The sequence below is a fragment of the Nematostella vectensis genome, chromosome 7 (genome assembly GCF_932526225.1).
Source record: "Nematostella vectensis chromosome 7, jaNemVect1.1, whole genome shotgun sequence".
Taxonomy (NCBI): Eukaryota; Metazoa; Cnidaria; class Anthozoa; order Actiniaria; family Edwardsiidae; genus Nematostella; species Nematostella vectensis.
The window spans coordinates 2,525,568-2,549,261 of record NC_064040.1 but is presented as its reverse complement, the minus strand read 5'-3'; the positions used below and the strand labels follow the sequence as shown (position 1 = coordinate 2,549,261).

The 23,694-nt window shown below is 43.6% G+C and overlaps 2 protein-coding genes and 2 long non-coding RNA genes across 7 annotated transcripts in view; 1 reads left to right on the top strand and 3 right to left on the bottom strand.

The window, feature by feature from the left end:
* The window catches only part of LOC5508014 (intracellular protein transport protein USO1), a 55,074-nt gene that overhangs the window by 5,230 nt on the left and 26,150 nt on the right, over positions 1 to 23,694 (bottom strand). Inside the window, exons 1-6 of one of the 4 annotated variants that reach the window (XM_048729949.1) lie at positions 4,134 to 4,301; positions 1,525 to 1,544; positions 1,395 to 1,411; positions 699 to 1,203; positions 493 to 527; positions 352 to 388 (exon numbers count right to left, since the gene is read on the bottom strand). The exons of 2 other annotated variants lie outside the window; for them this stretch is intronic. In XM_048729949.1, the coding sequence (XP_048585906.1) occupies positions 352 to 388; positions 493 to 527; positions 699 to 1,203; positions 1,395 to 1,411; positions 1,525 to 1,544; positions 4,134 to 4,245 (726 nt within the window). In that variant the 5' untranslated portion in view covers positions 4,246 to 4,301. Of the gene's footprint in view, positions 1 to 351; positions 389 to 492; positions 528 to 698; positions 1,204 to 1,394; positions 1,412 to 1,524; positions 1,545 to 4,133; positions 4,302 to 23,694 lie in introns of those variants that run through there. One more of the 4 variants, XM_048729950.1, reaches the window with a different exon arrangement.
* Positions 11,057 to 12,989, top strand: LOC5508029 (amine oxidase [flavin-containing] B). Its single transcript, XM_048729956.1, has 4 exons — positions 11,057 to 11,170; positions 11,866 to 11,991; positions 12,179 to 12,297; positions 12,676 to 12,989. The coding sequence occupies exons 2-4, from the start codon at positions 11,868 to 11,870 to the stop codon at positions 12,985 to 12,987; spliced, it is 555 nt and encodes a 184-aa protein (XP_048585913.1). The 5' UTR covers positions 11,057 to 11,170; positions 11,866 to 11,867; the 3' UTR covers positions 12,988 to 12,989.
* LOC125568243 lies at positions 17,982 to 18,459 on the bottom strand. The gene is made up of 2 exons (XR_007312186.1): positions 18,209 to 18,459; positions 17,982 to 18,017 (listed from the first exon to the last, which is right to left on the bottom strand). It is a non-coding gene; the product is annotated as an uncharacterized LOC125568243 (long non-coding RNA).
* Positions 20,176 to 20,627, bottom strand: LOC116615097. The gene is made up of 2 exons (XR_004294844.2): positions 20,523 to 20,627; positions 20,176 to 20,316 (listed from the first exon to the last, which is right to left on the bottom strand). It is a non-coding gene; the product is annotated as an uncharacterized LOC116615097 (long non-coding RNA).

Here is a 23,694-nt window from a genome sequence, read left to right as displayed (position 1 = left end):
ATCAATAGCATCGTAACATCAACGATAATCAATAGCATCGTAACATCAAAGATAATCAATAGCATCGTAACATCAACGATAATCAATAGCATCGTAACATCAACGATAATCAATAGCATCGTAACACCAACGATTAATTTTTTAACTCAGTCGTTATAAACAATAGAGGCGGACCTAGCGTTTCGCTTCAGGGGAAGTTGGCTGAGTGACAAAGAGAAAGGGGGTAATTATTATTTTTGTTACATATGCCTTCATGCCGGACGAAAAAGGGGGTTTAAACCCCCTAAACCCTCCCCCTAGATCCGCTACTGATACAACAGGAATAAAAGTAGCCTTTATAAATGAACTTACGTTGGCGGTGATGAGCTGGGCATTCTTCTCCTCAAGTCTGTGAAGATAAAAGACAGAATGCAACTAGATCTATCTAGATTGCTCGGATCCAGCGAGTTTAAGTAAAATATTGAGTAGAATTTGCAGATCATGTTCGCTTACCGGGATAACTCTGCTTTGAAAGAGGCAACGACACCCTGAATACAGGAAAATAGCAATCAATTGAACGCGCTTACACGAGGATGGGAATTGTTGCTTCTTAATAGAATTGAAAGACACCGCTTCCTGAGGGGGAGGGGAGATGCAAGATTCATGTGAGAGTGTTGCAGTCATTTTCTAAAAGCCTGATATAATGCTCAAATGCTAACCTGCATATCCTCTTTATCGTGGACGGCGGCGGTCAGCTCGGATGCTGCAACACTGAAGTCACAGTCATCTTTAGCTGCAGCAACAGTACGCTCAGACTCGTCTTTATGAGCTCCAACAGTTGTTAGCTCAGACTCGTCTTTATGAGCTCCAACAGTACGCTCAGACTCGTCTTTATGAGCTCCAACAGTTGTTAGCTCAGACTCGTCTTTATGAGCTGCAACAGTTGTTAGCTCAGACTCGTCTTTATGAGCTCCAACAGTTGTTAGCTCAGACTCGTCTTTATGAGCTCCAACAGTTGTTAGCTCAGACTCATCTTTTGGAGCTGCAACGGTGAGCTCGCCATTCTCTTCGGGTGTTGTGGTTTCCATATCAGCCTGGTTATCGGGCGCATGGACTCCCATTGCTGCATCGTTGTCGGGCACGAGGTAATCCATGGTACCACCATCGTCCATTTCTTTCCATTTTTCCTGCTGCTCCTTATTTTCAACTTCTAAGTCAGTTTCCCTAAAAAATCACGCGAGTTGGTTAAATCCAGTCAAGGTCTTGTCGGGACCGAAGGAATAGCGTGCTAGTCTCATACTTGAAGTGCTCACTCAATTTTCGCGTAGATAGTGCGTGATAATGTAGTCAATCTTATTTTTCTGGATTAAGTATTAGTATGCTGCAAGAATGTATGAATGTATAAAAATACTTACTTTTCAAAAACCTCGTCCTGTGGATATAACAAGCGAAGATAGGTTAGTGAACGTGTATATTTTCTCACATGGAAACACAAATCAGACCAAAGCACAGCACATCAGAACACAACGAATTAAGAAAACTTACCATTTCCTTAACTATGACTTCTGAAATAGAAAAAAAAAATAAACAAATTACTTCAGAGGCAACAGCAGCAAACATTTCTTTAATGAAATAATAAATCGGAGTTCTATGTATGGCGCCAATGGTTTATCACAAAGGGGAAATTATGCAAACCCCGCTTGCAGTTTGAAAATATGCAGCATGGCTTTCAAACAGCATAAAACTGAAAATATACATGCTGCTAAAATATTTGAGGCAATAAACACCGATAAATGCTATGAAACACTCATATTGTTTTTAGACTGTTAGAATACTTTACCTGATATCTATGAATGATAAATGAACAAATCATATTACTGCTAGAATTGGTCACGTGATGTTATACATAAATAATAATAATAATAATAATCCTATAGTACTGCTTATAGAACACTTCATATGATAATCATGAATAATAACTGGTGTCCAATCGTATTACTACTAGATTTATTTTTAGCGAAAAACATGAATAATAACTGAGAATCCATCATATTACTGCTAGAATTTAAAAAAAATCATAAAAAACACATTTACTTATATTTGTTTAGAACCAATCAGATCATTGTTAGAATTGGTCACGTGATATATTCCATGACCTGGTACGTCGTTTCCATGGCGTACCAAGTGATATGAGAACAGAACCGAACAAGTAACTCGAACCGCTATCAACCTTTTCTTACATTTAATGACTCACCTTTCTCGTCCATGCCCGACATTTCTACGGCTTATGACTTCCGGCTAATGCGCGTGCAAGTTACTTATGATTGATGACGTACGGAAAAACCTAATTGCGTGACTAAAATAACCGCTGACCAATCGCTTATAAAAGCCAATGACTGAAGACTAAGGAGGAGGAGCTGACTAAAGAGGCCGCCTGGGGCGAGGTACGCTTAAAGACATCACTATCTACCTTATATCCTGAATTTACCATTTGACAAGATATCTACAGAGACTTCCTCTAAATCGATACGGGTGGATCCATTTCGCAGGGCACTGGCAGTAGGATAAAAATGAAGCAAAACCCCCCATCACCTATTTTTATTTATTTACTTTTTATTTAGAGGCTTCCTCCACACTTATACACAGTCAAAGATATACAACAAAAATACAAAAAGAGCCGACAAAAATAAGACCCTGATTTCGCAGTACCCTTACCGTCTCCCCCACGATATTCAATGGGAGCATGAGGTCCGGCCCCCAATTGCTTTTGAATGTGATCTAAATATAAACACAACCCTAACTGGTCTCTCGAAATTCACAAGTGCTGGCTTGCCGGAATTCCCGCTTACTGCGTTTCATTAAAAAGTTTTTTAATGAAACGCAGTCCGCTAGATAGCGGTGCTGAGGCCGAAATCTCCAGCCTAACCGGAAAGCTTTAGCTGCCATACGGTGTTTAAGCGCATGTTTGGAAGTATGGTCTACTGTTTTTTTTCATTTGATTTGATGTTGATGAGGTTTGATTCTCTTTCAATGGACTTTTTCCTTCATTTTTCCTCGTTTTTTTTTTCTCACTTTTTTTTTCACTACAGTGCTTCTTTATGGCTTCACTTTTTTACGCCTTTGGTTTACGGGGCTTTTCGTTCTCGGTTTAAAATATGTGTGTGTGTGTGTGTTGGAGGGGGGGGGGCTGAGGGTGTAGGGAATTTTTTTAAAAAATGTAGTTTGATTATGTTTGAGTCAGTGAGATGCTGACTATAGTAACTCACCCAGTCACAAACATTTGAAGTTGCGTTTGAAGGGAGTGACGGGAGAAGGGGAAAGATTGATGCAGCACGGCACGTGATCTGCCTATTTGGCGGTTTGACTAGTACGTTTAGTGATTAAGTTCGTAATCAGATAAAAAAAATCAAAATTAATTGATAAAGCTTCCAGCTATACATTTCGCGCAAAATGGGTTCATTCCTCTATCGTGGAAACCCATTATATTATAAATATTATTATATTTTTTGCCTTTTATCGAGGGTATACTGATTGTTTCACTGCGTATAACTTAACGTTTGTTTGCAAGTCACATATTTTTTTTTAAAACAGGAAAAGCTGCCGGCCAAGGAATTTTCAAAAATAATCTTCTCTGGCGATTGATGATGTTGCGACGTAGAATTTTCCGAACTAAATTCATCTTGGCGTTACGTTAACGATAAGACGCTACTGTAGAAATCTACGAGAGTCCTTATAGAATCAAGGAAAGTTATATATTTTTGCCATGTATAAGAGCGTTCGAAACTGAAGTGGTGATGCGCAAATATTTCTACGCTAACATTTTAGCAAATGCAACCTCTAAAAAATGTTTACAATAAAATCACATATAAAGTCACAAAGTGACCATTTCCATAACTCCATAATGCCACTTCTTCTTGTGCTAGCATTTTGTGCATAATTTTTTAACATTTTAATAGCTTGCTGTATAAAACATATTTCAAAAAATGAAAATATCCACGCGCGCGCAACCTTTTAGATATTCCTTGCCTCGTAATAAGATTTCCTGATTCTTGGCTACGAGAGTCCACCACCCCTCCCCAACCCTTCTATTTTTTTTGAAGTTACATAAACATCAAGGCCAAATACTACTTCATTTAAATTCTATCATTGCTTACCTTTTTCGCTTGCCATTTTCTCCCCTTTTTCCTTGAGGAAGTCCACTGCGCATGTGCAATTAGAGCTAATTACTTTTGATGACGTATTTTGTGTCACGCACCCAACGCACATGTCACGTTAACAATTCTGTGACACACAATTTTTTTTCTAGGAGTAGAGAGGAGGGAGTTTTTACCCTTTAAATATACCATTTAACTTTTTAGCTTGCATGGGTGAAATATTGACCTTATTGCTTTAAAAGCAGACTTGATTATAAGAAAAAAGAGGATTGAAATTCTCAGAGCATGTATTTCGATAGGACTATTGAAATAGTCTATCTTAAAGAGCATATACATCTAAATCAAATCTACTAAAGGGGCTCTATAGAAGTAGACGGACGTGATTATCCTATCGTTCTACCAACTGCTATCCGGACAGGTCCGTACACAGGAGGGTGCGCGTACTTAACATTTCACATGTCCTAGTCGAAAATCAAAATCCATCTTATCAAAAAGAGGCAAAATCCATCTTATCTCTAGATGCGAAGAGCAAGGAGAAAAAAATCCTCCCATATATAGCTTTCATGTAGTGGACACTGCCATTTTTATGTAGTGGATACTCAGGCCCGTACCCCCCCTCCCCCCCCCCCCCCACAACGGCCGAAAGTCCACTTTTGGCTCTCAATAGATGTGCTATTTGTAGATAAAACTAAAAATCATACCCCCCCCCCCCCCCCTCCATAAGCTAGATCACTCTGGTATGTAGCCAAGTCCGACAATAAACGTCCCGTGGAGATACTGCAAAGGCATAAAAAAAACCTTTTTGTTTTTTTAGGCGCCTCCCTCTCCCCCCCCCCCCCCCCCCCCCCCCCGGAAAAATTAGGTCCACTTTTTCGGATTTCGCACCCCCCCCCCCCTCTAAGAAAAATCCTGGGTACGGGCCTGATACCGCCAGTTTCATGTAGTGGATACTGCCAGTTTCATGTAGTGGATACTGCCAGTTTCATGTAGTGGATACTGCCAGTTTCATGTAGTGGATAGTGCCAGTTTTATGTAGTGGATACTGCCAGTTTCATGTAGTGGATACTGCCAGTTTCATGTAGTGGATACTGCCAGTTTCATGTAGTGGATAGTGCCAGTTTCATGTAGTGGATACTGCCAGTTTTATGTAGTGGATAGTGCCAGTTTCATGTAGTGGATAGTTCCAGTTTCATGTAGTGGATACTGCCAGTTTCATGTAGTGGATACTGCCAGTTTCATGTAGTGGATACTGCCAGTTTCATGTAGTGGATAGTGCCAGTTTCATGTAGTGGATAGTTCCAGTTTCATGTAGTGGATACTGCCAGTTTCATGTAGTGGATACTGCCAGTTTCATGTAGTGGATACTGCCAGTTTTATGTAGTGGATACTGCCAGTTTTATGTTGTGGATACTGCCAGTTTCATGTAGTGGATACTGCCAGTTTCATGTAGTAGATACTGCCAGTTTCATGTAGTGGATACTGCCAGTTTCATGTAGTGGATACTGCCAGTTTCATGTAGTGGATACTGCCAGTTTCATGTAGTGGATACTGCCAGTTTTATGTAGTGGATACTGCCAGTTTCATGTAGTGGATACTGCCAGTTTCATGTAGTGGATAGTGCCAGTTTCATGTAGTGGATACTGCCAGTTTTATGTAGTGGATAGTGCCAGTTTCATGTAGTGGATACTGCCAGTTTTATGTAGTGGATAGTGCCAGTTTCATGTAGTGGATAGTGCCAGTTTCATGTAGTGGATACTGCCAGTTTCATGTAGTGGATACTGCCAGTTTTATGTAGTGGATACTGCCAGTTTCATGTAGTGGATAGTGCCAGTTTCATGTAGTGGATAGTTCCAGTTTCATGTAGTGGATACTGCCAGTTTCATGTAGTGGATAGTGCCAGTTTTATGTAGTGGATACTGCCAGTTTCATGTAGTGGATACTGCCAGTTTCATGTAGTGGATACTGCCAGTTTCATGTAGTGGATAGTGCCAGTTTCATGTAGTGGATACTGCCAGTTTCATGTAGTGGATAGTGCCAGTTTCATGTAGTGGATACTGCCAGTTTCATGTAGTGGATACTGCCAGTTTCATGTAGTGGATACTGCCAGTTTCATGTAGTGGATACTGCCAGTTTCATGTAGTGGATACTGCCAGTTTCATGTAGTGGATAGTGCCAGTTTCATGTAGTGGATACTGCCAGTTTTATGTAGTGGATACTGCCAGTTTCATGTAGTAGATACTGCCAGTTTCATGTAGTGGATACTGCCAGTTTCATGTAGTGGATAGTGCCAGTTTCATGTAGTGGATACTGCCAGTTTTATGTAGTGGATAGTGCCAGTTTCATGTAGTGGATAGTTCCAGTTTCATGTAGTGGATACTGCCAGTTTCATGTAGTGGATACTGCCAGTTTCATGTAGTGGATACTGCCAGTTTCATGTAGTGGATAGTTCCAGTTTCATGTAGTGGATACTGCCAGTTTCATGTAGTGGATACTGCCAGTTTCATGTAGTGGATACTGCCAGTTTCATGTAGTGGATAGTGCCAGTTTCATGTAGTGGATAGTTCCAGTTTCATGTAGTGGATACTGCCAGTTTCATGTAGTGGATACTGCCAGTTTCATGTAGTGGATACTACCAGTTTTATGTAGTGGATACTGCCAGTTTTATGTTGTGGATACTGCCAGTTTCATGTAGTGGATACTGCCAGTTTCATGTAGTAGATACTGCCAGTTTCATGTAGTGGATACTGCCAGTTTCATGTAGTGGATACTGCCAGTTTCATGTAGTGGATACTGCCAGTTTCATGTAGTGGATACTGCCAGTTTTATGTAGTGGATACTGCCAGTTTCATGTAGTGGATACTGCCAGTTTCATGTAGTGGATAGTGCCAGTTTCATGTAGTGGATACTGCCAGTTTCATGTAGTGGATACTGCCAGTTTTATGTAGTGGATAGTGCCAGTTTCATGTAGTGGATACTGCCAGTTTCATGTAGTGGATACTGCCAGTTTCATGTAGTGGATACTGCCAGTTTTATGTAGTGGATACTGCCAGTTTCATGTAGTGGATAGTGCCAGTTTCATGTAGTGGATAGTTCCAGTTTCATGTAGTGGATAGTGCCAGTTTCATGTAGTGGATACTGCCAGTTTCATGTAGTGGATACTGCCAGTTTCATGTAGTGGATACTGCCAGTTTTATGTAGTGGATACTGCCAGTTTTATGTAGTGGATACTGCCAGTTTTTGTAGTGGATACTGCCAGTTTCATGTAGTGGATAGTGCCAGTTTCATGTAGTGGATACTGCCAGTTTCATGTAGTGGATAGTTCCAGTTTCATGTAGTGGATAGTGCCAGTTTCATGTAGTGGATACTGCCAGTTTCATGTAGTGGATACTGCCAGTTTCATGTAGTGGATAGTGCCAGTTTCATGTAGTGGATACTGCCAGTTTTATGTAGTGGATAGTGCCAGTTTCATGTAGTGGATACTGCCAGTTTTATGTAGTGGATAGTGCCAGTTTCATGTAGTGGATAGTGCCAGTTTCATGTAGTGGATACTGCCAGTTTCATGTAGTGGATACTGCCAGTTTTATGTAGTGGATACTGCCAGTTTCATGTAGTGGATAGTGCCAGTTTCATGTAGTGGATAGTTCCAGTTTCATGTAGTGGATACTGCCAGTTTCATGTAGTGGATAGTGCCAGTTTTATGTAGTGGATACTGCCAGTTTCATGTAGTGGATACTGCCAGTTTCATGTAGTGGATACTGCCAGTTTCATGTAGTGGATAGTGCCAGTTTCATGTAGTGGATACTGCCAGTTTCATGTAGTGGATAGTGCCAGTTTCATGTAGTGGATACTGCCAGTTTCATGTAGTGGATACTGCCAGTTTCATGTAGTGGATACTGCCAGTTTCATGTAGTGGATACTGCCAGTTTCATGTAGTGGATACTGCCAGTTTCATGTAGTGGATAGTGCCAGTTTCATGTAGTGGATACTGCCAGTTTTATGTAGTGGATACTGCCAGTTTCATGTAGTAGATACTGCCAGTTTCATGTAGTGGATACTGCCAGTTTCATGTAGTGGATAGTGCCAGTTTCATGTAGTGGATACTGCCAGTTTTATGTAGTGGATAGTGCCAGTTTCATGTAGTGGATAGTTCCAGTTTCATGTAGTGGATACTGCCAGTTTCATGTAGTGGATACTGCCAGTTTCATGTAGTGGATACTGCCAGTTTCATGTAGTGGATAGTGCCAGTTTCATGTAGTGGATAGTTCCAGTTTCATGTAGTGGATACTGCCAGTTTCATGTAGTGGATACTGCCAGTTTCATGTAGTGGATACTACCAGTTTTATGTAGTGGATACTGCCAGTTTTATGTTGTGGATACTGCCAGTTTCATGTAGTGGATACTGCCAGTTTCATGTAGTAGATACTGCCAGTTTCATGTAGTGGATACTGCCAGTTTCATGTAGTGGATACTGCCAGTTTCATGTAGTGGATACTGCCAGTTTCATGTAGTGGATACTGCCAGTTTTATGTAGTGGATACTGCCAGTTTCATGTAGTGGATACTGCCAGTTTCATGTAGTGGATAGTGCCAGTTTCATGTAGTGGATACTGCCAGTTTCATGTAGTGGATACTGCCAGTTTTATGTAGTGGATAGTGCCAGTTTCATGTAGTGGATACTGCCAGTTTCATGTAGTGGATACTGCCAGTTTCATGTAGTGGATACTGCCAGTTTTATGTAGTGGATACTGCCAGTTTCATGTAGTGGATAGTGCCAGTTTCATGTAGTGGATAGTTTCAGTTTCATGTAGTGGATAGTGCCAGTTTCATGTAGTGGATACTGCCAGTTTCATGTAGTGGATACTGCCAGTTTCATGTAGTGGATACTGCCAGTTTTATGTAGTGGATACTGCCAGTTTTATGTAGTGGATACTGCCAGTTTTATGTAGTGGATACTGCCAGTTTCATGTAGTGGATAGTGCCAGTTTCATGTAGTGGATACTGCCAGTTTCATGTAGTGGATAGTTCCAGTTTCATGTAGTGGATAGTGCCAGTTTCATGTAGTGGATACTGCCAGTTTCATGTAGTGGATACTGCCAGTTTCATGTAGTGGATACTGCCAGTTTCATGTAGTGGATACTGCCAGTTTCATGTAGTGGATACTGCCAGTTTCATGTAGTGGATACTGCCAGTTTCATGTAGTGGATACTGCCAGTTTCATGTAGTGGATACTGCCAGTTTCATGTAGTGGATACTGCAAGTTTCATGTAGTGGATACTGCCAGTTTTATGTAGTGGATACTGCCAGTTTTATGTAGTGGATACTGCCAGTTTCATGTAGTGGATACTGCCAGTTTCATGTAGTGGATACTGCCAGTTTCATGTAGTGGATACTGCCAGTTTTATGTAGTGGATACTGCCAGTTTCATGTAGTGGATACTGCCAGTTTCATGTAGTGGATACTGCCAGTTTTATATAGTGGATACCGCCAGTTTCATGTAGTGGATACTGCCAGTTTCATGTAGTGGATACTGCCAGTTTTATGTAGTGGATACTGCCAGTTTCATGTAGTGGATACTGCCAGTTTTATATAGTGGATACCGCCAGTTTCATGTAGTGGATACTGCCAGTTTTATGTAGTGGATACTGCCAGTTTCATGTAGTGGATACTGCCAGTTTCATGTAGTGGATACTGCCAGTTTTATATAGTGGATACCGCCAGTTTTATGTAGTGGATACTGCCAGTTTTATGTAGTGGATACTGCCAGTTTCATGTAGTGGATACTGCCAGTTTTATATAGTGGATACCGCCAGTTTCATGTAGTGGATACTGCCAGTTTTATGTAGTGGATACCGCCAGTTTCATGTAGTGGATACTGCCAGTTTTATATAGTGGATACCGCCAGTTTCATGTAGTGGATACTGCCAGTTTTATGTAGTGGATACTGCCAGTTTCATGTAGTGGATACTGCCAGTTTTATATAGTGGATACCGCCAGTTTCATGTAGTGGATACTGCCAGTTTTATGTAGTGGATAGTGCCAGTTTCATGTAGTGGATAGTGCCAGTTTCATGTAGTGGATACTGCCAGTTTCATGTAGTGGATACTGCCAGTTTCATGTAGTGGATACTGCCAGTTTCATGTAGTGGATACTGCCAGTTTCATGTAGTGGATACTGCCAGTTTCATGTAGTGGATACTGCCAGTTTTATATAGTGGATACCGCCAGTTTCATGTAGTGGATAGTGCCAGTTTCATGTAGTGGATAGTGCCAGTTTTATGTAGTGGATACTGCCAGTTTTATGTAGTGGATACTGCCAGTTTCATGTAGTGGATACTGCCAGTTTCATGTAGTGGATACTGCCAGTTTTATATAGTGGATACCGCCAGTTTCATGTAGTGGATAGTGCCAGTTTCATGTAGTGGATACTGCCAGTTTTATGTAGTGGATACTGCCAGTTTCATGTAGTGGATACTGCCAGTTTTATATAGTGGATACCGCCAGTTTCATGTAGTGGATACTGCCAGTTTTATGTAGTGGATACTGCCAGTTTCATGTAGTGGATACTGCCAGTTTCATGTGGTGGATACTGCCAGTTTTATATAGTGGATACCGCCAGTTTTATGTAGTGGATACCGCCAGTTTCATGTAGTGGATACTGCCAGTTTTATATAGTGGATACCGCCAGTTTCATGTAGTGGATACTGCCAGTTTTATGTAGTGGATACTGCCAGTTTCATGTAGTGGATAGTGCCAGTTTTATGTAGTGGATACTGCCAGTTTTATGTAGTGGATACTGCCCTCTTATCGTATAGTCTCCCTTGTCAAAACGTTGAGACGTTGCTCTTATTCATAATTTCTTCTTAGTTGGGCCAGTTTCCACAAATTTAAATGACTTCACACTTTTATTTATTATTCCACAGGCCTAGAGCTTGGGCTGCCTGTGGACTTATGAATCTCGAGTGTATGGCGTATCATCAAAACTAGAAGGTTTCCGTTTATTGCGATTTTGGCCGTCGCTACAAAGTAAATAGCAGACCAGGTTTGTGAAGTTTTAATGTGCGGCATAAGATATGTAACCGCTTTAATGATCCATGTTTAGATTGAGCTTTCAATTTCGAATGATGCAACAAAGCGCTTGTATCGTTTTGGATAATTGCATTACAAAGCACACTGTAGTAGTTGTTTTGTTCCATGTCATGTTGAAACAACTTTGCCAACCTTTGCTTTGTCTTTTTGTCAAACGAGCGCGCGAAACTACACTCTCGGTTCGATTAGCCACTACTTTTTTATTGTTTGCATTGTTTTAATACAACGTATCATTCGCATGCAAGAAAACTTCAAAATTATTATTCAAAATTAAATTAACCAAAGCATTTTATTGTGACGCAGTGATTTCTAGCCAACATCTGACTTTTGTTCATCTGGCCTCAATCACTTGTAAATAAGCATGCGTCCAACAAATGAATTTGACAGCTGGGACTGGTCTTTGCAGGGCCGTATTTGCTGGCCTCGAAATCCTTTTTTGTGGGGGGGGGGGGGGGATTTTTTTACAGAAAAAAAAATGAGAAAAAAAAGCACCCAGAATGACAGATTCTTTATAAAACAAGCATGATTGCATCAAAGACATGTTTAATGAAATCGCAAATGTGAAAAAATTGTCATGCTTTAAGTTTGGATGCCAGTTAAAGTGATTATTTACATTATATATTAATAACTTTCATTTCACCAAATCAGGTATGAAGCCATCAGGCTCTTTCACCGTTGCAGTGGTTGGAGGGGGTGTGGCCGGTCTAGCTGCCGCTGCCTCCCTTATTGATAAAGGATTTGACGTCAAGCTTCTAGAGGCTGCTGACTATTTTGGTAAAAAGTAGTATTTTGGTTAAAAGATATGTATATATATGTATATATTTAAATCCTGCAGACCTTGTCCATGCTAAAGGGTTATTGTGGTTAAGATTAGGGTTAGGTTTTGCATTTTTTATTTTAGACTCCCCCTAACCTCATTTGGCTAAAAACATGACTAACATTGTATATATGTTTATTAAAGGTGGCCGGGTTATGCAAGCCTTGCCCTTTCCTGGGTTTGCACCTGTTGATTTGGGAGCTGAATTCATTCATGGAGATAGAACTATACTAAACGACATAGCAAGGAAACAAAGCTGGAAGGTAACAGATAAAAGGCATGTTTCCAGGGAAAGCCAGGGACCGCGGAGCATGTTGAAAAGAGGGGGGCTGAAATTGAAAAAAAAGAAAATAAAATATTGAGAAATGAAAAAGGAATAAATCATAGTACTTGACTTGTTTTGGTCACAAAAAGTGGTGGAACTGCGCCCCCCCCCCCCCCCCCCCCCCATGTCACATTTTGGTCTATCATGCCTCCAGTCTTAAATTTCATTATTTTCAATTTTGAATTTCCTGAAGAAACCTGTGAATTTCCTTGTTAGAAACCGGTGAATTTTCCGTGAATTTCCATTTACAGGTTTATTCACGGTTTCCTCTCTAGAAGTGTATTATGCCTATTGATTTAACCTTTGCTTGTTACAGGTTCATAGGGAAAACTTGCTGGATGCATTGGTGTATGTTGATGGCAAATCATACCCTTGTTTGGGAGCAGAGCACCCAGAAATTTCTGCTTGTCTGAATGAATTTAAAAAACTTTTAGCCGCAAATGAGGATCAAGGCACAGACTTTCTGTACCAGAGATTGTGTGACCAAGGCCTCAGTGATGTTGCGTTACGTTTTTTGGATAATTTTGATGTACAAAGCCGTGGTGGAACATTTACATATTATGGTTTAGCTGAGAGGAGACAAAAAGAAAGCTCTTTCAAGGAGTGGGGCACTGTTAATATGAGGTAGACTAATAAGAAAAGAAACATGTAAATTTCACACCATTTTCATAGAGTAATGAGAAATAAAAAACATGACAATTTGACCCCTCCCATTGATATGAGGGGAATAATAAGAAAACAAATGAACATTTATCCTCTAATTCGTCTGTATGCTATATGTCTGCCCTTTTGTTGGTATAAGAAATTTCCCTTTTGATTATTTTTAAGTTGTGACATTAGTCAATAAATTCATACATACTTTATATTCATACATACTTTATATTTTTCTAGGCTAGAGGGTTCCTACTCTCTGCTGAAAGATTACTATCTGGAAAAGTGTGAAAAAGTGGATAAGAAACTGAACTGGCAAGTGAAACAAGTTATCTTGGAAGGTATCATCAAGGATACTTAGAAGCCTATGCTTAACAAGGTTTATCATTGCTTTATGTAAGATCTGCATGCAAGCAGCCCCAGCTATATTTTCTTGTACATTCACATTTAGACTGACATTTTCTTATCTTTTTCAGATGATCAATCAAGTTCAGTCATTCTCATCAACCAAGACGGGAAGCCCATACATGTAGATTATGTCATAATAACAGTTCCTCTTTCCATACTGAAAGATGGAGATATCAGATTCTCACCTCCCCTTCCCTCTGAAAAACAGCAAGCCATTGACAGTATAAAAGTGGGCTCTGCATTGAAAATCATCTGTAGATTCAGAACACGATTTTGGCAGCAGACATTTGTAGTGGATTTGGATGGTTTCATCCCCCAAATGTGGATGTATTCCAGGAATCACACCCAGCAAGGGAACCAGTGCCCCTGTAACATGGCTGGCCCCACCCTACAAGGGAAGCAGTGCCCTTGTACGATGACTGACCCCACCCAACAAGGGAACCAGTGCCCCTGTATCATGACTGGCCCCACCCAACAAGGGAACCAGTGCCCCTGTGTCATGACGGACCACACCCAACAAGGGAAGCAGTGCCCTTGTACGATGACTGGCCCCACCCAACAAGTGAAGCAGTGCCCCTGTATCATGGCTGGCCCCACCCAACAAGGTAACCAGTGCCCCTGTAACATGACTGGCCCCACCCAACAAGGGAACCAGTGCCCCTGTAACATGGCTGGCCCCACCCAACAAGGGAACCAGTGCCCCTATAACATGGCTGGCCCCACCCAACAAGGGAACCAGTGCCCCTATAACATGGCTGGCCCCACCCAACAAGGGAAGCAGTGCCCCTGTGTCATGACTCGCCCCACACAACAAGGGAAGCAGTGCACCTGTAACATGGCTGGCCCCACCCAACCAGGGAACCAGTGCCCTTGTACGATGACTGACCCCACCCAACAAGGGAACCAGTGCCCCTGTATCATGGCTGGCCCAACCCAACAAGGGAAGCAGTGCCCCTGTATCATGGCTGGCCCCACCCAACAAGGGAAGCAGTGCCCCTGTATCAGGGCTGGCCCCACCCAACAAGGGAACCAGTGCCCCTGTATCATGGCTGGCCCAACCCAACAAGGGAACAAGTGCCCCTGTAACATGGCTGGCCCCACCCGACAATGGAACCAGTGCCCCTGTATCAGGGCTGGCCCCACTCAACAAGGAAACCAGTGCCCCTGTAACATGGCTGGCCCCATCCAACAAGGGAACCAGTGCCCCTGTAACATGGCTGGCCCCACCCAACAAGGGAACCAGTGCCCCTGTAACATGGCTGGCCCAACCCAACAAGTGAAGCAGTGCTCCTGTGACATGACTGGCCCCACCCAACAAGGGAACCAGTGCCCCTGTAACATGGCTGGCCCCACCCAACAAGGGAAGCAGTGCCCCTGTAACATGGCTGGCCCCACCCAACAAGGGAAGCAGTGCCCCTGTATCATGGCTGGCCCCACCCAACAAGGGAACCAGTGCCCCTGTATCATGGCTGGCCCAACCCAACAAGGGAACAAGTGACCCTGTAACATCGCTGGCCCCACCCAACAATGGAACCAGTGCCCCTGTATCAGGGCTGGCCCCACTCAACAAGGAAACCAGTGCCCCTGTAACATGGCTGGCCCCATCCAACAAGGGAACCAGTGCCCCTGTAACATGGCTGGCCCCACCCAACAAGGGAACCAGTGCCCCTGTAACATGGCTGGCCCAACCCAACAAGTGAAGCAGTGCTCCTGTGACATGACTGGCCCCACCCAACAAGGGAACCAGTGCCCCTGTAACATGGCTGGCCCCACCCAACAAGGGAACCAGTGCCCCTGTGTCATGACTGGCCTCACCCAACAAGGGAAGCAGTGCCCCTGTAACATGGCTGGCCCCACACAACAAGGGAACCAGTGCCCCTGTAACATGGCTGGCCCCACCCAACAAGGGAAGCAGTGCCCCTGTGTCATGACTGGCCCCACCCAACAAGGGAACCAGTGCCCCTTTGTCATGACTCGCCCCACACAACAAGGGAACCAGTGCCCCTGTGTCATGGCTGGCCCCACCCAACAAGGGAACCAGTGCCCCTGTAACATGACGGACCACACCCAACAAGGGAACCAGTGTCATTATAACATGACTGGCCCCACCCAACAAGGGAAGCAGTGCCCCTGTAACATGACTGGCCCCACCCAACAAGGGAAGCAGTGCCCCTGTAACATGACGGACCACACCCAACAAGGGAACCAGTGTCATTATAACATGACTGGCCCCACCCAACAAGGGAAGCAGTGCCCCTGTAACATGACTGGCCCCACCCAACAAATGAAGCAGTGCCCCTGTGTCATGACTGACCACACCCAACAAGGGAACCAGTGCCATTATAACATGGCTGACTCCACCCAACATGATGAACAGTGTCACGTGGTTGTGGGTTTTATGACCGCTGACAAGGCGGCATCGAATATTCACCTGTCTAGTGAAGAAGTGTGTGCCAGATTCCTGGGGCAACTGGATACCATTTTTGGGTGAGAGCTTTTTCTTTTTTCTGCAGATTTGGAAATGTTTTTCTCTGTTTCCTCTCTGCTTCTGACCATTCTTCTTCTCTCGTTTTCTTCGATAGGGTTTATGCATCGCGATCTCCACCTCTTTCGGTAACTCCCATTTCTATATCCCTCCATCACTTTGATGTTTACTTTTCAGGCACGTTGCCAGGTTTTGCTCGATGGGGTGTGCAGAAATGGATATTATATTCAGAATGCCCAAGATTTAGCTATTTGTTTAAAAGAAATCCGCTGCACACTCCCCCCCCCCCCCTTCCCTATCTTCCCGCATGTATTTAAATTTATAAATCTATTGGGGATTGTGTTTATTTGTGTTTTATTGCTATGACATCAGATTTGGACATGAAAAAAGATCTTTGAAATATTGCTATAAAAGGGTATGCAGTTCCATTTGTGTAAAATTGAAATACGGTCAGCTCCCTACATTTCATCTTATTATTTCTAATCAATTTTCGATCAAAATTTCCTACCGTAAACATAGTTTATAAAGTATCTTGTTACGTACAGTCTCTTTCTGCGTGCAGCTCGGGGAGGTCGTAAACAGAACCTTTATTCTTACTTCCCTGTACAATGTAAAATAGTTATAGACCCTGCACCGGATACAATTTGAACAAGTTTATTCGGAGGTAGAGTCTAATGCTAGTTCACCATTCAAGGACCCCTGAGGAACCCCGACCAGCCTCTGACAACCTGGTCAACTACGTGTACTATCATTGGTCCAAACACCCCTACGTCAGAGGTGGCTACAGCAGTCCCACTGCGCGTGCGCACGGCCTACGGCACCATCTAGCTAGTTCGGTCAGCGGTCGACTGTTTTTCGCGGGAGAGGCAACGAATGTCAAGGTCTCTGCCACCGTCCCTTCGGCGATAGAGACAGGGGAGAGAGCGGCGGAGGAGGTTCTACAGCAAGCATTGAGGAGTGGTCATCGGAGGGTACCCAGTAAGATTTAGAAGGGGGGGGGATAATATTGTTTTTACTAGTCCTGGGAGCGTAGACGATGGCCCGTAGCCAGGTGGGTTCGGGGGGTAAGGAAGAAGCAACCCACTCGCCTGGAAAGTTCGCTCTGAAGCTAGTTGACCAATTCACCTATTAAGCTACACCTTCCCAAAATCCCATGTCTGGCAATCACGTGTGCTACAGAAATAAATGCTCCCCCTCCCATCCCCTGTGCTACTGTTGAGCGCCTATCCTTAGTATGTGCTAGCTGAGTTCCATGTCTAAGTCAGCAACATTGGTGTGGTGGGGGGGGGGGGGGGGGAGAAAATTGATGTGCTTGACAAGTGCTTAACCGGTATGCACCCATACGCACAAAAGTGATACCGATTTGGCGAAATGGGTCAACAGTTTTGGCAGGGATTGTAGTATCATGGCACTTGATATAGTGGCCGTTGGTTAGAGGGAATTTCACAACAGATAGATGGGTAACTTAATCTATAAAAACAAATTGTTATTCAAAACTCGTGTATTAACAATTTTGCTAGAATCCTTTATCCTATGTGCAAAAACGTTTTATAATAAAAGCACCCAAGGGTAGGCTATGGTACCCTATTGCCATGGTCTACCAAGTTATATGAGAACAGAACCTTAGTAAATCGAACCGCTATCACGTGATTTGCACCTTTTCTTCCATTTAATGACTCGCCTTTCTCTGCCACCTTCGACATTTCTACGGCTAATGACTTCCGGCAAATGCGCTCGCAAGATACTTATGATTGATGACGTAAGCCTAATATAATGCTGAAATGCTAACCTTTGTATCCTCTTTCTCGAGGACGGCTCGGATGCTGTAACAGTGAGCTTGCATTTATCTTTAGATGCTAAATTACTGACCTCACAGTCATGGATGCTGCAACAGTTACCTCGCAATAAATGCTAGCTAGCTGTTGCAGCGACAGCAACAGTGAGCTCGCCATCCTCTTCGGGTGTTTGTGTTTTCCATATCAGCCTGGTTATCGGGCGCATGGACTCCCATTGCTGCATCGTTGTCGGGCACGAGGTACTCCATGGTACCACCATCGTCCATTTCTTTCCATTTTTCCTGCTGCTCCTTATTTTCAACTTCTAAGTCAGTTTCCCTAAAAAATCACGCGAGTTAGTTAAATCCAGTCAAGGTCTTGTCGGGACCGAAGGAATAGCGTGCTAGTGTCATACTTGAAGTGCTCACTCAATTTTCGCGTAGATAGTGTGTGATAATGTAGTCAATCTTATTTTTCTGAATTAAGTATTAGTATGCTGCAAGAATGTATGAATCTAAAAAAATACTTACTTTTCAAAAACCTCGTCCTGTGGACATAACAAGCGAAGATAGGTTAGTGAACGTGTATATTTTCTCACATGGACCTAGCCATCCTCTTCGGGTGTTGTGGTTTCCATATCAGCCTGGTTATCGGGCGCATGGATCCCCATTGCTGCATCGTTGTCAGGCCAAGGGAGCACGGCAGAATTTTTTCCTATTTAATAACACGCGATTGATATTAAATAGATCGATATTTTACGGAAATACATGCATGGTTTGTATTATACTTTTCCCTTTAAAAAATGTAAGAAACAATAAGGACATATATAAAACAGGCAACAGAGTTTTATATATGGCCTCAATGTTTTTTTTTTTACATTTTTTAAAGGAAAAAGTATGCAAACCACGCATGCATTACGTAAAATATGCAACATAGCTTTCAAACGGCAAAAAAAAAAAAACTAAACACATAAGATGCTACTAAATATTTGTGGTGATAAGGGGGTGTTCATTAAATACATCAAGAGGGGGCAGGGAAGATTTTCACTCAAGAGACCTTAGAATTCCGCCCCCCCCCCCCCCTTTTCATTTGACATTTTTTTCGATGCCCCCCCTTTCAGAACCCCAAAATTTTGCCCCCCCCCCTCCCCCTTACGACCTTAATAAACAACAAAGGCTTTAACTCTGGAAAAAAAATACTGCGAAGTTGCCATCCTTGTCCGATTTGATGATTTAGTCAAGTTCATCATTGTTTCAGAGTCTAACACAGGGACGGATCTAGCTTTTTACCTTCGTAGCGATTTTGGAATGAACAGACATGAAAATAATAAAAAAGGCAACCCAAGAGGTGGGGGGGGGGTTAAATTCAAGTGAGCAGGATTTTTTTTCTCATGATCAAAAGGTGGTAATTCTTTTAGGCATACTGCATATTTTTTTCATGTAAAAACATGTTAAATGGTGCAGGGATTTTTTTCAATCATTTGTTTGCTTTTCAAACCCCCCCCCCCCCCTCTCAAATGTCAAATGGTCCGCCCCTTATGACGCCTGTGAAGGCATATACGTGTATATTTGTTTTTGTTAAGAATATTTTTCTGTAAAAAAGGGATATGTCCAACGTAAAAAAAAAATGTATGTATATCGTTTTGGGGATTTGCATGCTCCAGCACTGTTAAGAAGTCCATTTAAATTTGTTCCTGTTATTCTGATAATAAACTGTATCGGTAAAACCAAATGTTCTATACTGGTAGTATCTTTATTATGGTTTATAAAGACAGTTATAAAGAAGTATTTAATACATCTGTCATTAGGCTTAATATTTAATCTTTTTTTTGTTGGGGGGGGGGGGGGGGGTTATTAAAAGCGAGTATTCGTACCATGGCACCTGGGGAGAAGGGGGACATAAAAGGGAATAATGATTGTGATGCAGGTAAAGATTGGTGGCAGGGGTGAGGGGTGGTGGGTAATTGTGGGGATAATGCTACGGTGAGTGGAGTTGGAGTATAAGGAGTGTCCGGGATAGTGATGCGGTTGTTCTTACCATGGCGTATAGTGTGAATGGGAAGGAGGTAGTGGGAAGGGGAGGTATAGACCGGAAAACAAAAAGGCTGATGGAGAAAGAAGTGAGTTAAAATATAAACGAAAACAACAGTAGTTAAAAACATGCACATAAATGTATAATAAAAATGACGGAAAATAAGGAATAGAATATTTCATAGAGCTCTTTGAAAAGTTAAGCAGCCTCACGTGTTTTCTAGTACAGGGTTTATCATCAGGAGGTAAGACCAAGTACTAGTCAAATGAGAAGGGGAGAGTGGAAACCGGGAGCCGAGGGATGCTAGGGGGAAGAGGAAATATGGAGATACCTAGTAAGGAAAAAGTTCGCATTTGAGACGTGTTTCAAAGTGAATGAGTGGCTAGCCAATTCACCTCACCCCTACACGTCAACGTAAGGCTGCTATAGGGAAGTGGATGGTGTGGTGTGTTCAATACAAACCTTCCTTTGTTGGCCTTAGACATCGTAGATTTTCTCTACCTTCTTCGCTTGCTAGCTGTTTACTAAATTTAATGTATTGGCCTTGGCTTTTAAGACTTTTAAGCTATCTTGAGCCTGGTAGGATTTCTTACATAGCTGGATGGTGCTATTGGAAGCCAAAAATATATGTGAGATAAGTTTGTAGTGAGCATGGCTGACAAACGTGCAAATAAATCGACGAACTTATTGAATGGCACTTAAGAAATGTAAGTACTTGTTATGTTGTAAAGTACACATGTATTCCTCGGGCGCTAATAAAATAGATATCGAAGTTAAAAAGGATTAAATTATTAGGAGAACATTATTTTTTACCTTGTTGTAAGCGTGGTTTATATTTAAGCGGTTTTTGAAAAAGTGGAGAGTGTACGTGATAACAGCTTACAACGGTTTGCAAAGCTCGTGCTCATTGTGAACGCGCGCGCTATTTTATTTACGGTTGGATTATTTCCGGGAACATCACGTGGTACAGTATGTATGGTAAAAGAAGATGGCGGATTTGCAGGTGCATGTGGCGTGGAGTTGCTTGCAGAGTTTCTTGAATGAAATGAAATGCGGGAACAATACTGAAGGACCGTCGTTTGCTTATCTCCCTTGGGTTGTGGTCGTGTATTGGTACTGCTGGAATCCCATGGTGTTTATCTGCTACACTGTAGATTTGTTTGGCAGGAAACCAACTTTGATGCATATTGGAAAGTAAAAAGGTGATGTTTTTATGTGGCATGTTGAAGTAAGGGTTACTCCTATTGTGGACGAGAGAAACATATTTATTCTTGATAACCGTGTACTTTTGCTTGAGTGTAATGAAAACTTGGAATAAGGCTTATAATAAGACAAACGGTAGATGATGTATTTGGATAGTAGACTAACAAAACCTTCTGCCTGATGATGATTGGTGGTAATCTAGTTATTTTGTGTGTTCCTTTAGGCGGACATAATTTATTTGGTTTCATGTCCAGGCACGAGTAAATTAGTAGGTTGGGTCGGGATAGGCAGGGAACAAACTTTGTAAAGGATGTGGTTTATAGGATAAAAACGAATAACAGGAATTTTTTGTGATTGGAAAATAGGTGAAAAGAGGATAGGGGATGGTGGAAGCAACAAGGATGCAAAAGGGCGATGATGGCTGATGGTCTGGTATGAGTGTAGGAAAGGAGGCGGGTTGTGGTGTGGTCCGGGTAGAGGTGGTAGGAGGATGATGGGGTTTGGTGGAGGAAAATAAGGGTGCAAGAGAGCTGTGGTGGTTGGGGTAGGATAGTGCGGGAGAGTAGGTGTTGGGATTAGAGAGACACGGGTGGAGTAAGAGTAAGGGTGTTGGTGGGCTACGGGTAGATGTTGGTTGCAGGGTTTAGGATGGGGGGATAGAAAAAGTGCTGAGTGGGGTAAGGCTGTGGGAGGGGTATGAGAGTAGAGAGGGTGCAGGTTGAGGGTGGAAACAGCGCATGGCTCCATTAAAAAAATCAGAGCCCACCCCCCCCCCCCCCTTTAGAGGACCGGTTTTTTTTAGCCCCCAGTTTTGGTGGCTAATTTTCAGAGCCTCCCCCTAATATCTTTCCTCCCCCCCTCGGTGTATTTAATGAACACTCTCTAAACACCGATGATTACTAGAAAACAATCATACTGTTTTTAGAATCCTTCACACGAATAATAACTGGTGTTCAATACTATTAGAAATTACTACGAGAAATTATCTAGTGAAAACATGAATAATAACCAATCATATTACTGCTGCCAAAATTTACAGGTGCTGGCATGCTGGGTTGGGTCAGTCTCTCCCTTGGATTAGGTCCATCTCCCCCCTTTGGTTGGGTCCGCCTCCCCCTTGGGTTGGGTCCATCTCCCCCTCGGGTTGGCTCCATCTCCCCCTTGGGTTGGGACCATCTCCCCCTTGGATTGGGTCCAATCCCCCCTTGGGTTGGGTCCATCTCCCCCTTGGGTTGGGTCTATCTCCCCCTTGGGTTGGGTCCATCTCCCCCTTGGGTTTGGTATATTTCCAACTTGGGTTGGGTCTATCTCCCCCTTGGGTTGGGTCCATCTCCCCCTTGGGTTAGGTCTATCTCCCCCTTAGGTTGGGTCTATCTCCTCCTTGGGTTAGGTCTATCTCCCCCTTGGGTTGGATTTATCTTCCCCTTGGGTTGGGTCTATCTCCCCCTTGGGTTGGGTCTAACTCCTCCTTGGGTTGGGTCTATCTCCCCCTTGGGTTGGGTCCATCTCACCCTTGGGTTGGGTCTATCTCCCCCTTGGGTTGGGTCCAATCCTCCCTTGGTTTGGGTCTAACTCCTCCTTGGGTTGGGTCTATCTCCCCCTTGGGTTGGGTCCATCTCACCCTTGGATTGGGTCTATCTCCCCCTTGGGTTGGGTTCAATCCTCACTTGGGTTGGGTCTATCTCCCCCTTGGGTTAGGTCCATCTCCCCCTTTGGTTGGGTCTATCTCCCCCTTGGGTTGGGTCCATCTCCCCCTTGGGTTGGGTCCATCTCCCCCTTGGGTTGGGTCCATCTCCCCCTTGGGTTGGGTCCATCTCCCCCTTGGGGTAGGTCTCTCTCCCCCTTAGGTTTGGTCTATCTCCTCCTTGGGTTAGGTCTATCTCCCCCTTGGGTTGGGTTTATCTTCCCCTTGGGTTGGGTCTATCTCCCCCTTGGGTTGGGTCTAACTCCTCCTTGGGTTGGGTCTATCTCCCCCGTGGGTTGGGTCTATATCCCCCTTGGGTTGGGTCCAATCCTCTCTTGGGTTGGGTCTAACTCCTCCTTGGGTTGGGTCTATCTCCCCCTTGGGTTGGGTCCATCTCACCCTTGGATTTGGTCTATCTCCCACTTGGGTTGAGTCCATCTCCCCCTTTGGTTGGGTCTATCTCCCCCTTGGGTTGGGTCCATCTCCCCCTCGGGTTGGGTCCATCTCCCCCTTGGATTGGGTCCATCTCCCCCTTGGGTTGGGTCCATCTCCCCCTTGGGTTGGGACAATCTCCCCCTTGGGTTGGGACCATCTCCTCCTTGGTTTGGGTCCAATCCCCCCTTGGGTTTGGTCCATCTCCCCCTTGGGTTGGGTCCATCTCCCCCTTGGGTTTGGTATATTTCCAACTTGGGTTGGATTTATCTTCCCCTTGGGTTGGGTCTATCTCCCCCTTGGGTTGGGTCTAACTCCTCCTTGGGTTGGGTCTATCTCTCCCTTGGGTTGGGTCTATATCTCCCTTGGGTTGGGTCCATCTCACCCTTGGGTTGGGTCTATCTCCCCCTTGGGTTGGGTCCAATCCTCCCTTGGTTTGGGTCTAACTCCCCCTTGGGTTGGGTCCATCTCACCCTTGGATTGGGTCTATCTCCCCCTTGGGTTGGGTTTAATCCTCCCTTGTGTTGGGTCTATCTCCCCCTTGGGTTGGGTCCATCTCCCCCTTGGGTTGGGTCCATCTCCCCCTTGGGTTGGGACCATCTCCTCCTTGGGTTGGGTCCAATCCCCCCTTGGGTTTGGTCCATCTCCCCCTTGGGTTGGGTCCAT